We start from the raw sequence: 14,454 nt of genomic DNA, 5'->3' as shown, positions 1-14,454 counted from the left end.
TACTCCTTTGCCTCCACTATAATGGTTTGTTTTTCTCACCCACAAGACTGTGAGCTGTTTGAGGTCAGGGACTGTCTCTACTTCATTTCCTATCTCTTCAAAGGTCCAAGGAGCCAGGGAGGTGTCCACTGAGTTAAACCTGAATGATAAGAAAGAGCCCACCGTGTCTAGATCCTGGAGACAGTTCTAGGCATGATAACAGCAAAAGTAATGAAAAGGCTCTGAGGTTGGTGCAGGTCAGGGACTATGTGGCCCCTTCTGCCTCTTAATGGGTCTTCCTGCTTCTACATGTTGCTCCACTTCATATCTTTTCTGCTCAGCACCCAGAAAAGAATTGTAAGTCATATCCATTACTGCTCTGCTCAGAAACCTCCCATGGCTCCCCATTGCCCTTGGAATAAAACCAGAACCCCTCACCATGCCCTATAATTCCTGCATGGTTGGCCCCTGCCTAACACTATTCATTTTACCTCCCCCTTCAATCCTCTTCATTCACTGGACCTCAACCACGCTGGCTATCTGTCCCTCAGCAAACCCTGGGGACAGACTTGTTGAGCACCTTAGGGAAATTTCCCCGTGGGCACATGGGGACACAGACAGGGAGGCTTACTGCAGCATCATTTCTGCAACCAAGAGAAATTGGAGGGACTTCCCTGGTGGTGCAGTGGTTAAGAATGTGCCTGCCAATGCAGGGGACACAGGTTCGATCCCTGGTCCGGGAAGATCCCACATGCCACGGAGCAACTAAACCCGTGCGCCACAACTACTGAGCCCGGGTGCCTAGAGCCTGTGCTCCGCAACAAAAAGAGAAGCCACCGCAATAAAAAGCCCACACACCACAACAAAGAGTAGCCCCCGCTTACCGCAACTAGAGAAAGCCCGCGCACAGCAACGAAGACCCAACGCAGCCAAAACATTAATCAATTTTTTTAAAGAAAGAAAAATTGGAAACAAACATCCATCAAAACAGCCTGACAGAATAATTATAGTTTATTCATACTACAGATAATACTGAGCAGATATTTTCTCCAACTTTTTTTTTAACCGCTAAATGCAGTAAGAAATACATTTTACACTGTAAACCAGAGGTAGCAGATTGTACTTTCCAAAGAGGCCTCGACAATATGTCCTATCCTATATGCTCTACGTACAATCCTTTGTATGCGACTGTGACAATGTGACTTGGACAATCCTTTGATTTAGTGACAAGGTCTCTGACCCCCTCCCCTTGAACCTAGACAACCTTTGTGACTGGCTTGACCAATCGAATACAGCAGAAGTGAGTCCTGTGACTTCTGAGATTCAGTCATAAAAATGCCATGCACTTCAGTCTTGTTCACTTGGGATCCAGCTGCCACGTTGTGAGAAAGCTCAAACTGGCCCACGCAGAGAGACCACTGTATACCTGTTCCAGCCAATAGCCCAGCTGAGTATCCAGCCAGAATGGACCATAAACCATGAATAAATAAAGATGCTTTCTGATGAGTCTAGCCACAGGGTATAAAGTCACTCAGCTTTCAATTCTTCCCACTGGGGCTGCAGATAGCAATGGAGCAGAGACAAGCCACGCCCACCGTGCCCTGCCCAAATTCCTGATCTACACAATGAGCGTAATAAAATGGTTGTTTGGGGAAGGTTTGTTAGGTCAATCACAATTGTACCGCCAGTATATACATACACGTATCTGTGACAGAAATAACAGCTTTACCAAACAATACTTACCCTTACTACACGTGATACAACCTGACATTTTAATTTTATTCTATTTTTTTCATTAATAGTAACTGCTATACACCTATGTTCACAGGAACATTATTCACAGTAGCCAAAAGGTGGATGCAGCCCAAATGTCCATCAGTGGTTGAATGGATAAACAAAATGTGGTAAATACTTATGATGGAATATTATTCAGCCTTAAAAAGGAAGTAAATTCTGACCCATGCTACAATGTGGATGAACTTTGAGGACATTATGCTAAGTGAAATAAGCCAATCACAAAAGGACAAATACTGTATGATTCGACTTGTACGAGGTCCCAAGAGTAGTCAAATTCACAGAGACAGAAATTAGAATTGTTGATTACCAGGGGCTGGGGGAGGGGAGAATGGGGAGTTAGGGTTTAATGGGGACAGATGTCCCCTTCCGTTTGTTTGTTTTTAAGAGTACACACCTTTATTTCTTTATTTTGGCTGCATTAGGTCTTTGTTGCTGTGCACGGGCTTTCTCTAGTTGCAGTGCGCGGGCTTCTCATTGTGGTGGCTTCTCTTGTTGTGGAGCACAGGCTCTAGGAGCAGACTTCAGTAGTTGTGGTGCACAGACTTAGCTGCTCTGCGGCATGTGGGATCTTCCCGGACCAGAGATCGAACCCGTGTCCCCTGCATTGGCAGGTGGATTCTTAACCGCTGCGCCACCAGGGAAGCCCTAAAAGTAAATAATTTTTAAATTAAAAAAAATGATTTCTATGAATCATCCTTCCCTTTATTGTAAACCTGGAAATAAATAAATAAATGCTGGTTGGAACCCACTTCACTGACTTCCTGAATCAATAACGGCCCTGTCACCCACACTGTGAAAAACACAGCTACACAGTATGTGCAATAAATCTACATGGATCCAGGACTTCCCTGGTGGTTCAGTGCTTAAGAGTCCGCCTGCCGATGAAGGGGACATGGGTTTGAGCCCTGGTCTGGGAGGATCCCACATGCTGCTGGAGCAGCTAAGCCCGTGCACCACAACTACTGAGCCTGCACTCTAGAGCCTGCAAGCCACAACTACTGAGCCCGCGTGCCACAACTACTGAAGCCCACCCGCCTAGAGCCTGTGCTCTGCAACAGGAGAGGCCCCCACAGTGAGAAGCCCGTGCACCGCAACGAAGAGTGGCCCCTGCTCGCCGCAGCTAGAGAGGGCCCACGCACAGCAATGAAGAACCAACGCAGCCAAAAATAAGTAAATAAATAAATTTATTTAAAAGAAAAAAATCTACATGGATCCACCTGGAGATATCTGGAAACCAACAAGCGGAGGGAGAAAAGTTGCAAACTAATACATTCAGGATACCATTTATGTAAACTGTTTAAAATATATATTGATATTGTTTCCACAGACTCCAGATAAGTGGCAAAGGGATAAAGACTGATCCTGGAAGAATATGCTAATTTCAAAGTAACTGTTACTCCTGAGAAATGGGAGGGGGGGTGGGGGTGGAGGGGGGGGCATCTGTAGGCGGAGGCCTTACTGTCATTGGAGGCTTTCATAATAGGGCTCAAGTTATATTAAAAGGAATTTTTAAAAAAATATCTGAAGCAATCGAGCCAAAGTGAATATTTGTTAAACCTGGGTGATGACACAATGACTGTACTCTTCTGTCCCTGTGAAATAATCCATTAACACTGTTAATAAGAATGTATAAGCAACTCTAGGATACATAAGAAACTAACACAAGTGGGGGTGGAGGGGCTCAGACACAGAGGCAGAGGATGGGAGATGGGTGGGGATAAGACTTCTCACTGAAACCCTTTATGTTGCTTGTATTTTCATTTTTTGAATTGTGAAATATAATAAAGCTACAAGAAAGTGTGCAGCCCACACATATAGTTATATACAACTGAAAGAATAATTATAACTCAGGCATCACTGAAGCCCAGATCAAGAAATAACATTGAATAAAGTCCACTTAGAGAAAAGCAAACAGAATTGGAATGCCCAGCTCAATGACCTGTTACAAAGCAAACCCCGCCCACCTGCTGCCACGTGACCACCACCCAGCTGCTTCCACAGCCCGGCGACCCATCCTGACTTCCAGAATGATCACTGCTTGGCTTTTCTTTATCTTTTACCCCTTAAGGTGTGCATCCACAATGACACTAGGGTTGTTCAACTTTATAAAAAAAGGACAATTTGTGTAAACTTTCCACAATGAAAAATATTCCTTTATGAAAAGGAATCATTTGGGTCCTGCTTCCTTTGTTGCATAAAATGTCGGTGAGAATCATCCACATTGCTGTGAGCAGCTGTGAATGCTCCTGCATTCCGGTGCAGTATTCTGTTGGCTAAAACATCACAATTTAGGTATCCAGTCTACTGCAGATGGACTCAGGTGTGGATTGTTTCCGCTTGAGACTCATATATATGAGATATACGTTACTGCTCTGAACTATGAACACTCTTGTCCAGGCTTCTTGGCTCACTGAGCAAACTGAATTTTTTTTTTTTTGGCTGCGTAGGGTCTTCGTTGCTGTGAAGACCTAGTTGCGGTGAGCAGGAGCTACTCTTCCTTGCGGTGCGCGGGCTTCTCATTGCGGTGGCTTCTCTTGTTGCAGAGCACAGGCTCTGCACATGCAGGCTTCAGTAGTTGTGGCACGCGGGCTCAGTAGTTGTGGCTTGCGGGCTCTAGAGTGCAGGCTCAGTAGTTGTGGCGCACAGGCTTAGTTGCTCCGCGGCATGTGGAATCTTACCAGACCAGGTATTGAACCCGTGTCCCCTGCATTAGCAGGCAGATTCTTAACCACTGCGCCACCAGGGAGGTCCCTTTTTAAATCATTTTTAAGTGTACTGTTCAGTGGCATTAAGCACATTCACAGTGTTGTGCAACCATCATCACCATCCATCTCCAGAACTTTTTCATCATCCTAAACAGAAACTCTATACCTATTAAGCAATAACTCCCATTCCCAATCTCCCTGCCCCTCCCAACCACCATTCTACTTTCTGTCTCTATGAATTCCACTACTCTATGCACCTCATATAAGTGGAATTATACAATCTATGTCCTTTTCTGACTGCTTTATTTCTCTCAGTGTTATGTCTTTCAAGTTCATCCATGCTGTAGCATGGGTCAGAATTTCCTTCCTTTTCAAGGTGGAAATCCTTTTTTAAAAATAGTATTTAGGGCTTCCCTGGTGGCGCAGTGGTTGGGAGTCCGCCTGCTGATGCAGGGGACACGGGTTCGTGGCCCGGTCCGCGAAGATCCCACATGCCGCGGAGCGGCTGGGCCCGTGAGCCATGGCCGCTGAGCCTGCGTGTCTGGAGCCTGTGCTCTGCAACGCGAGAGGCCACAACAGCGAGAGGCCCGCGTAACGCAAAAAAGTATTTAATTTCTACACCACGATCAAAAGTTTTAAACGTTTTAAAATATAAAAAAATAAATTAAAAGGCATAAAGTAACTATTTTGAATAGAATTTAAAATAAAATTTCTACATAAATATCTTAAACAATAGCTACAAAGTTAAATGTTTTAAACAGAAATGTAAATATTTAAAATAAATGTTAAGTAAAGCTTTAAATAATTATTGAAAATTAAAATTTTAATAAAGATACTAAGATCAAATTAAAAAGCATAAAATAAATAATGTTATGAACAATATTTAAATAAGTGTTTATAAAATTTAAATATTTCGAATAGATTTAAAATATTTAAATTAAAATATAAAGTACCACGGAGATTGAACTTAAAATTGAAATGACATTTGAATGTTTAAATATTTAAATGATTTTAAATGTTAAACATTTAAATTTTAACATAGAAAGTAATTGCTTTTTTTTTTTTTTTTTTTTTTTTTTTGCTGGGATCTTCCCGGACCGGGTCACGAACCCGTGTTCCCTGCATCAGCAGGCAGACTCTCCACCACTGCGCCACCAGGGAAGCCCATAAGTGCTATTTTTAAAATATATAATTAAATTTTAAATACGACTTTAATAAATTAACTGCTACAATAATATTTAAAATTACACTTGAAGATGTGTAAAAAAATATATTACTCCCCTCTTCTCCCTGCCCAGAACAGAGGCAGTAGGGAAGCTACTGGCCTCCTCCGGGACTTCAGCAAACCTCACGCGCAGGCAGCGCCTTGGCCAGCCCGGCCAGCTCGCGAGGACCCCGTACGGCCAATATGGCTGCGCCCGTACGGCAGGCGCGCAGCCTTCTCGGGTTGGTGACGACTCTAGGCCCGGGCTCCCGCGGCTACCGAGCGCCTCCGCCCCCGCGCCGCTCAAGGGGGCCCTGGTGGCCCGACCCGGATGACCCACTGACCCCGCCCTGGCAGCTGGGGCCGCGCTACGCAGCTAAGCAGTTCGGGCGGCATGGCGCCGCCTCCGGGGTGGCCGCCGGTTCTCTGTGGCCTTCGCGGAAACAGCTGCACGAGCTGGAGGCTGAGGAGCGCGAATGGTACCCGAGCCTGGCGGCCATGCAGGAGTCGCTGCGGGTCCAGCAGCTGGCCGAGGAGCAGAAGCTACAAGCCAGGTACGTGCGTGCGGTCGGGCAGGCGCGGGGCTGCGGGTCGTGGGTGAACTGTGTCCCAACAGCAGTACTTAGTCCATTGGGCAGTTTATCGCGTGGTTTGTATGCAGTATTTACGTGAATCCTCACCTAGATACAAAACAGACTTCTGAATAACAGTTCATTTAGTCATTCATCAACAGATCTTTCCTGAGCGCCTACTGTGCGCAAGGCCTTGCCCCCACTACTGAGGACACAGCTGGGAACAAAACAAAGATAATTTCAAGTGTCGACAGAGAGCCATTAGGAAAATAAAATTGCGTGGAGAATGCATGCCTGAGGGGGACTTCGGTTTGGTAGGCCTCAGGCCTGAGAATTTGACGTTTAAATGTTTAAGCAGAAACCTGAATGATCAGTGGTAGTCATGGGAAGATCGTAGGCAGAGCGTTCTCGGTAGCGGGAACAGCTGGTGCAAAGGCCCTGAGGTAGGAATGTGCTTTAAGGAACAGCCTGGACATTAGTGTAGCTGGGGAAGAGTGGGAGGTGATGGGGCATGGAATCAAGGGCAGAGGTCAGCCTTCGAGGCAGGTCTGAAGGATTTGAAGTAGAATGGAAGCAAGACCAGGGACATTGATTGTGCCACTTAACCGAAGGGAGGGGGCAGCCAAAGGCAGGCAGGTGTGTTCCTGGTGTTTATTGTTCTTGTCCTCACAGCAGCTCTAAGAGGAAGAGGGAACCACCCTTATTTCAGAGATAGAACACTGAGGCCTAGGAAGGTGAAGTCACTTGTCCAGTCACTTAGGCAATGAACGGTGGAGTTAGGATGTGAACACCTCTCTGATAACCCCAGTTATCCCAGCTGGTTGACCCTGCCATGGGGCTTTCAGCTTCATGTTTCTAATTCTTAAAATGGGACAGTGACTCACACCTACAAACACACAGGATTGGAGGGAAAGGTCCAATCCATTTCTTGCCTTCACTTCTGTGCCTCGAAGTAGGCCTGGCATACAGTGGTTGCTCAGTGATGTTTGTAGGACGGAGGAGTGAGCTGTGGGAATAGCTGGCGTAACACGCAGCATAACATGCGACATTCAGTAGACAGCTCAGGGAAACGTTGCGTTGACTTGGGGTCTGCTCCTAGGAATTACTGGGGCTTGGTTCTCTCATGCTCAAGGCTACACATGTTGGTTTCTCTTCCCCGCCTCTCTTCACTTGTCAAGAATTTTTCTTCACAGTTTTAATGGCCACCATAAGTCTTCTCGGTCTTTCATCTGGAGATGTGGGGGCGTTGGGAGAGGCAGGATGTGGGCAAAGGCTTGGGGGTGGGTGGTGGGTGGATGGGTACTGCTCTGGCTGCCCTCACTGACCACTCTCTTTCCCCTGCAGGGAGCAGCTCATTGAAGAGCGCATGGCCAAGATGCCACAGATGATTGAGAACTGGCAGCGGCAGCAGCAGGAGCGCAGGGAGAAGGAGCAAGCGGACAAGGAGCGGAGGGCTCGGCTGCAGGCTGAGGCCCAGGAGCGCCTGGGATACCACGTAGACCCGAGGAGTGCCCGCTTCCAGGAGCTGCTGCAGGACTTGGAAAAGCAGCATCGCAAGCGCCTCAAAGAGGAGAAACAAAGAAAGAAGAAGGAGGCACGAGCTGCTGCGATGGCCGCTGCTGCAGCCCAAGACGCAGCAGACTCTGCAACACCCAGCTCCTGAGTTGTGTTCTTTCCCAATAAAACCTGCTGCCTGATAGCCCCACCCCTGAAGAACTCTGCATCCTCTCTTATCACACCCCTCCCTGGGCACCCTGGTTCTTTCCCCAGCACCTGGAGCCAGGGAATCCCCACCCTTCCCTGACTCTGCTCACTTAGGGACTCTAGGCCATGCCGACTAACTCTGGGGCTTCAGGGGGAGTGAAAGGGGGATGCAATGGGGAAATAATGGAGGAGCAGATGGCAGAGGAGAAGAGGGCTTCTGTTTACCAACATTAATCTCCAGTAATTAGCCAATTACCAGGGGGGAAGTGTAGCCAAAACAGACTGTGGTGATGATGGTGGGGGGCAGGGAGAAGCAGCCCTTCCAAGGCTGAGCCAGGGCTGGGGCTCATTGCCTGGGAGTGAGACAGCTTGGGGGAGGGGGAGTGAAGACACTGGGAGCCCCAGTCTGCAGAGGTTGACAGACCCCTCTGCCCTTTCATGGCATTCCCGCATCTCCTGTGTCCAACTAGCCCCAGACCCATACAAGCTGGAGTGGGAAGCCCCAGCAGGCACAAACCACAGGACTGGCTTTTAAAACTTTATTCACTTCAAAATCTTTTATCAGAGACACGGTTCTGTTCTGGGGTGGGGGGTGGCCTTGACCTCCAGAATGACTCTGATGTTTCCCCTTCCCCAGGCAAGACAAACCAGACCTCCTCCTCTCCAGCAAAAGGATGCAGGATGAAGGCCAAGGCCAGACCATGGAGGGGTCTTGGGCCTCTGAGTGCTCACCCCAGATGGAAAGATTTGGGCCACTCCAATGGAGAATCAAAGTTTGGAGCTCCAGCTACCCCTCGCCCTGCAGGAGGGCGGGGGAGCTCTCAGGGGCTCTTTGGGGGATGGGGAAGCAAACAGCCGCCTCTCCATCTGGCTGCAGGGAGCTGGGACAGAGGCCAAGAGGGGCCCATCTGTCACCTCCAGTCCTGCCAGCTCCTTGGAGCAGGCTGGGCTCGGGTGGGGGATGGGAGGACAGCTGTCTGGCCCAGGTCTTCTCAGGCCAAGATGGGAATGTGGGGCCACTTTAGGAGAGTGGGAAGTTGGGGTGGAGTGTTTTGGTTTTTATTAGTTTTTGATTTTTTTTCCACTTCTTAAATAAACATGAATATATATATATTTTTTTCTTTTATAAAACTTTTGTGGAGTTGGGGGTGGGGAGGAGGGAGCGGTGGGCGGCCTGGCCTCCCGGCATCACTCGTCATCAAAGTTCTGACTCAGGAGGAAGTTGGCAGCCAAGTTCTCGTTTTTTTCACAAGCGAAGTAGGCCTGGATCACCAGGCTCTCTGGGAAGCCCAGGGCCTTCAACTGCGGGAAGATGGGCAGGTATGAGCAAGAGGTAGGGGCCCTGCCCACCCATGAGGTCACCCCTCTCAGCCAGATCTCTTACCCTCTCTATAGCCTCTTTTTCCTGTGGTGTCACCTGGATGTAGTTCATCTGTGGGGCCTCCTCGCCTATCGCGCCCACCTCACCCTCCACGTCCGAGATGTCTGCCAGCTCCCCAGGGGGCTCGTTCAACATCTGGATGAATTGCTCCTGGTGCCGGCTGATTTGCTGTGGGAGACGGAGAAAGTGGTGGTGACCCACAGCCCTTGTCCCCCGCTTCCCCAGGTCCCTGTCACAGCGCTTGCTTATACTTTCATTCACTCAGCAAATATTTAGAGGGTGTCTATTCTGGCCATACAGCCACACGGTGGACATGGGCCCTGTCCTAGAAGGAGCTGATGTTCCAGGGTGGCGAGGCAGGCCGTAAACAAGCAAGTTGACAGCAACTTACAATGTAAATACTGGGCGTAACATACATTAGGGTAGATCTTGGGCTGGGAAAGACACTTTAGGCCAGGAGTGAGGGCCCTGTGAACTACTGGATGGGGAAGGAAGTTTCCCTCCACGTAGAGCAAAAATCAAGTGCAAAGGCCCAGGGATGGGGTCCATTTGGAAAATTCCAAAAGCAAAAGATCCATGTGGCAAAACAGTAAACAAGGAAGGGAAGGAGGAAGCAGAAGATCAGATCAGAGAGGCAGGGACCAGATATGCTTTCTTCTAGTGTGATGGGACACCACAGTGGTGAGGATTAAACAGGGAAAGACATCTGTACCTTTTAAAAAGATTAACTCATCTGGGTGTTGCGTATCTGGGGGTTCTAATATGCGCCTCTCTATTTTTATGTACATCTGAAAATTTACACATCAAAGGAAAAAGTGCTTTTTCAGGAATCTGGCTCCTAGTGGAGAATGGACCGTGGGGGCTGTGCAGATGCAGAGAACTGGGTGGTGGCTGCCAGGGGACCTGGGAGAAGATGAGGTGGCAGCCACAGAGGTGGAGTGCAGGGCTGGGCTGAGTGAGATGTTCTGGAAGTAGAGCAAAGAGGACAGGTGAGAGACAACCCCAGCAGGCCCCCAGTGCCTGGGGCTCAAGCAACCCCAGGCCCTTGCGGGGTTACGGAGGGCTGGGAGGATCTGTTCTGGTCTTGGATATCCAAAAAGCATTTTCATGGAGGTATCAAGTCAGTCACGGGAGAGCATGGCATCCAGAGGGTCCAGACTGGTCATATGGATTTAAGGGTCGCCACAGACTGAAAGCCCCAGGATTGATTGCAAATAAATGGAGATGCGCAGCCCTGGCCCTCCAACATCTGGAGGTGAGCGGGAGTCAGCACAAGAGACTGAAAAGTTGGCGGTAGAAGTAGCAGACGCCTGAACCAGGAAAGGCAGGTTTTCACAGAGGACCCAGGAGACCCTGTCACACCCAGGGGCCACTGCCCCTCCGCCTAGGAACCTTCAAGGACAGGATGGAGCCTTGCTGAGCACGGTGGTCCCAAAACCAACTAGGGCACAGCAGTCCTGGGTGCTGCCATACAACCCTATGGACATTCAGAAAGCAACAGCTAAACGCGGAGTGGAGCCAGAGCACAGGATCCAGAGACTGGAGGCAGACACACACTCCACTAGTTGCCAGGCTGCTCCAAGCCTCTGACATCTTCCTCCATGGAGTGGAGATGACAGTAGCACCCACACCTTACAGAGTGGTTGAGAGCATTACATGAAACCACGTAGGTCATTAGGTCGCACAGAACAGCAGAAGGGTGTCGTTAGTCCTGCTTTCCAAGCATAGAGATGCCTATATACCACGCTGGGCCAGGCTCACTCTCTGGGGCTGTGGTACCCACAGCAGAAGGGAGATGGTACCTGCACTGACTCCCTCTGTCCCCAGGCCTGTACCTGTAAAAGCTGGGGGTTCTCCTGGCCCAGCTGCTGAAGCAGGGCTGGCAGCAGCGCCGGATTCTGCTGAATCACCTGCCGCATGTTCTGGAACTGGGGCTGATCCCGCAGGAATTCCAAGGGGTTCTCTCCTGCTGGCAGGAGGAAAGGGTGCGGTCAGATACCACCCTGGGCTCCCTGAAGTATGGGGGGTTGGGATAAGTCAGGTGCCTTGACAGCAGACACCCCACATGCACACCTCCCAATCCACTCACCTGCTTCTGTGGCTGGCTGCTCGGGTACTTGGCTCTCCTGGACAGAACCGTGTTCCGGCTCGGGGCTCCCAGGAATTCCCTGTCAGGGGTCCTATTTAGTTCAAAGCACAGACTGCCCACTGCCTCCTTCCTGCATACTCAGCCCTGGCGGGAGACACGTGAAGCCTCTGCTCTGCCCTCCACAGGTCCACCCCATCGCTCATGTCCAGGCTCCTGCAGGAGGTCTTTCCTGGCTAGAACCATAACCCAAAGGCTTTTGGGGGCAGATTTTGACCAGCCATCAGGGCACCGAAGCCTGCATGCTCCCTTGAGGACTCCCCAGGCAGCAGCAGCCCCACCTCACCGTGAGTAGATACTCCACGGCCCGGTGGGGATTGTTATAGCTGGCCCTCAGGGCAGCCACGACCCGCTCCCGCTCGTAGCCCATGGACATGATCTCCGTCAGCATCGTCTCGTACTCAGAGCCAGTCACTGTGGAGGGAGTGGCAAAAAGTGGGTCACCAAGGAGAGGGAAGGACAGCTCCCAGGCCCTCCCACACCCCCACAAGGCCCAGCTGATGACTGGGGCACCCAGTCATTTTCACTCTGGGGACCACCCACCCACCTAGCGTGGAGGCCGCGTCTTCCTCTCGCCCGCTGCTACCTGAAGAGGGAACAGAGCTGCAAATTCAAGAGAGAGAAATCGGACCCTGGCTTCTGGTGGCTTTCCCTCCCCCAAGGTGTGTGGAACCACAAACGTGGGCGCTGAAATGTGCCGGAAAGACAGGGCCCAATCTGGGGCTGCTGCTCCCTGCCTTACCCGGACACAGACTCCGGGGAAGTCGTGGGGGCTGATTCCTCCGATGGGCTCTTGTCCTCTCTGGCGGTAGGTGGGGGATTGGACATGCCTGAGGCAGGGGCCGATGGGAAAGATGTGGAAGACTCCGGGGCAGCAGTGGGTGAAGCCTCTGGGGGTACTGAGGTGCCTGGGCTAGTTTTGGCCTGTGACACCCAGAAAAAGGGAGCAGGCATCAGTAACTCTATCTAGCCCCAACATCCTTCCACATCTCAGCCCCACCCTGTTCATGGCTAATCTCTCTTGGGCACACATGCTCTTTGCCAGCTCCCCAGCTAATCCACCCATCCTCCCAACCAGCATACATCACCCACCTTGGTCACCATGACGACCACGAAGTTCTTCTCATCGATGTGATAGTCCTTGATGGGGACATCATCGCTCAGGATCTTGCCAGCATAGATGAGTTTCTGTCCAGCCACGGGGAAAGCATCACGACCCTTCTCAGCTTCTATCTTCTCCTTCAGCACCTTCACCTGGAGGAAGGGGTAGACAGTCACTGCAAACCCCGAGATTCTCTCTTCCCTTCTAGTTTGGGGGCAGGGGGGAGGCTGCATGCCCTGATGGCTGAGAAGCTAAGCTTCATAATCAAGCATACTAGACCATTCCACCATTAAATAGAATATTTGCTGAACACCTGATATGTGCCAGGTGCAGTTTTAGACACTGACGATACAGCAGAGAACAAAACTCAATACAAGTCCCTGTTCTCATAGAGACGACATTTATTTGAGAAGAAAAAACACGTATTTCAGATGATGTAAACATGATGAAACGCAAATCAAAATAAACGGGAGATAGGACCATTCCTCACTCCGTGCTGCTGAGAGTGACCTTTACTAAGAGAATCCTAAGTTGACACCTCTATTGTAAACGTACACGAGTCACAAGTTTAAAGCCTCATATTAACTGAGTGAAACAGTTACCATTAGTCTCATTTTATATTTGAGAAAAACAGAAGTACAGACAGATTAACCAACTTGCCCCAAATCAAAAAGTTAGGCTGGTCAAAAAATCTGAGTCTGTTTCCTTTTCTACAAAAAGTGAACTTCAATGTCTCCCTCGTGGGGGAAATTGTGCAAAAAGTGCCAAGTACATATTTTTGTTAGGTCCTAAATCTCTTTTCAGCTAAAAGGACAGCATCATGTTTAGACCGTGGGCTCTCACTTGAGGCAATTCCGAATTGAAACCGCTCTGCCATGACTTGCTGTGTGCATGTGCAACTATACCGAAGTTCTTTAATCCAAGTTCCCGCATCTGTGAAGTGGGGAGACTCAGAGTCCCCAAATGACAAGCCTACTTCGCAGATTTAGTAAGATAACATAAAAACGCTCAGCGACTGGTGAAGAACAAACACGGACCACTGAAACTCAAGACCGTTTATTATTATCGTCGTTGCTGTCATCACTCGGCATCTCCTGGTCACTACTCCCAGATTCGGCCACCAATGTCCCGAGGAGAAGCCTACAAAGCTGGGAACTCGGAGCACCCATCCCAGAGCAGGCCGGCCGGGAATCCGAGCCCGCGGCTCCCGCGCCCCGCGAAGACACTGACATTGGACCCGGGGCCTGGCGGGCGCCCCGGGGGTGGAGCCTCGCCTGGAGAGAGATCCAAGAGCTCCGCCCGAGCCACCAGGGGCTGAGCCGGGGACCATCAGGGTATCTGGGAAAGTCAGGCCCGTTGGGAGAATGGGCACTGCCCGGCGCCGCGCCGTCTTCCCCGCCTCTCTTGTCAGGATCCCGGCCTCCCCGCCCCCACCCCATCCCCGGCACCCGTCGCTCCCGCTCCCGGGCTCCGGCCTGGCTCGCACCGTCTCATCAGGCTCCATGCGGATCTTGAAGGTCTGCTGCTGCAGCGTTTTGAGCGTGATCGTGACGGCCATGGTGGGGCCCGAGCGACGCGGCGGCCCCGGGATCCTCACACAACATGCAACTCACGCCGCCGCCATCTTAGCGCCCAGCCGCGCCGTAAGCCGACCGCTTCCGGGGCAGGCGATGCGCGCGCCGACCACCGCAGCACGTGTCCTGAGCGCGCCCCCTTTGCCTTCGTGAGCATGCACAAGAGAGCGGCCTCGAGCCAGGCATGCGCAGACTAAACTCTGCTCCGGGGGTGGGGGGGCTTCTCGCTCAACTGTCACGTGGCTTCCTGCGAGTGACGCCATGCCCGTTAGCGGTGACGTCATGCGGCC

At 50.5% G+C, this 14,454-nt stretch overlaps 2 protein-coding genes across 3 annotated transcripts; one reads left to right on the top strand and one right to left on the bottom strand.

The window, feature by feature from the left end:
• Positions 1-5,855: 5,855 nt before the first annotated feature.
• On the top strand, positions 5,856-7,962 carry GADD45GIP1 (GADD45G interacting protein 1). Its single transcript, XM_060144982.1, has 2 exons — positions 5,856-6,239; positions 7,602-7,962. The coding sequence occupies exons 1-2, from the start codon at positions 5,890-5,892 to the stop codon at positions 7,918-7,920; spliced, it is 669 nt and encodes a 222-aa protein (XP_060000965.1). The 5' UTR covers positions 5,856-5,889; the 3' UTR covers positions 7,921-7,962.
• Positions 7,963-8,486: 524 nt separating this feature from the next.
• On the bottom strand, positions 8,487-14,316 carry RAD23A (RAD23 homolog A, nucleotide excision repair protein). 2 transcript variants are annotated; one of them, XM_060144970.1, is made up of 9 exons: positions 14,077-14,316; positions 12,581-12,742; positions 12,231-12,412; positions 12,036-12,091; positions 11,775-11,902; positions 11,432-11,510; positions 11,178-11,311; positions 9,346-9,510; positions 8,487-9,263 (listed from the first exon to the last, which is right to left on the bottom strand). In XM_060144970.1, the coding sequence occupies exons 1-9, from the start codon at positions 14,146-14,148 to the stop codon at positions 9,150-9,152; spliced, it is 1,092 nt and encodes a 363-aa protein (XP_060000953.1). In that variant the 5' UTR covers positions 14,149-14,316; the 3' UTR covers positions 8,487-9,149. The 2 variants fall into 2 exon arrangements, with proteins under 2 accessions (XP_060000953.1, XP_060000954.1); XM_060144971.1 differs by having other exon boundaries at positions 11,178-11,308; positions 14,077-14,313.
• Between the last annotated feature and the right edge of the window lie 138 nt (positions 14,317-14,454).

The sequence above is a fragment of the Lagenorhynchus albirostris genome, chromosome 3, assembly GCF_949774975.1.
Source record: "Lagenorhynchus albirostris chromosome 3, mLagAlb1.1, whole genome shotgun sequence".
Classification (NCBI taxonomy): domain Eukaryota; kingdom Metazoa; phylum Chordata; class Mammalia; order Artiodactyla; family Delphinidae; genus Lagenorhynchus; species Lagenorhynchus albirostris.
The sequence above is the reverse complement of the archived record's forward strand: the minus strand, read 5'-3'. Positions and strand labels throughout refer to the sequence as shown.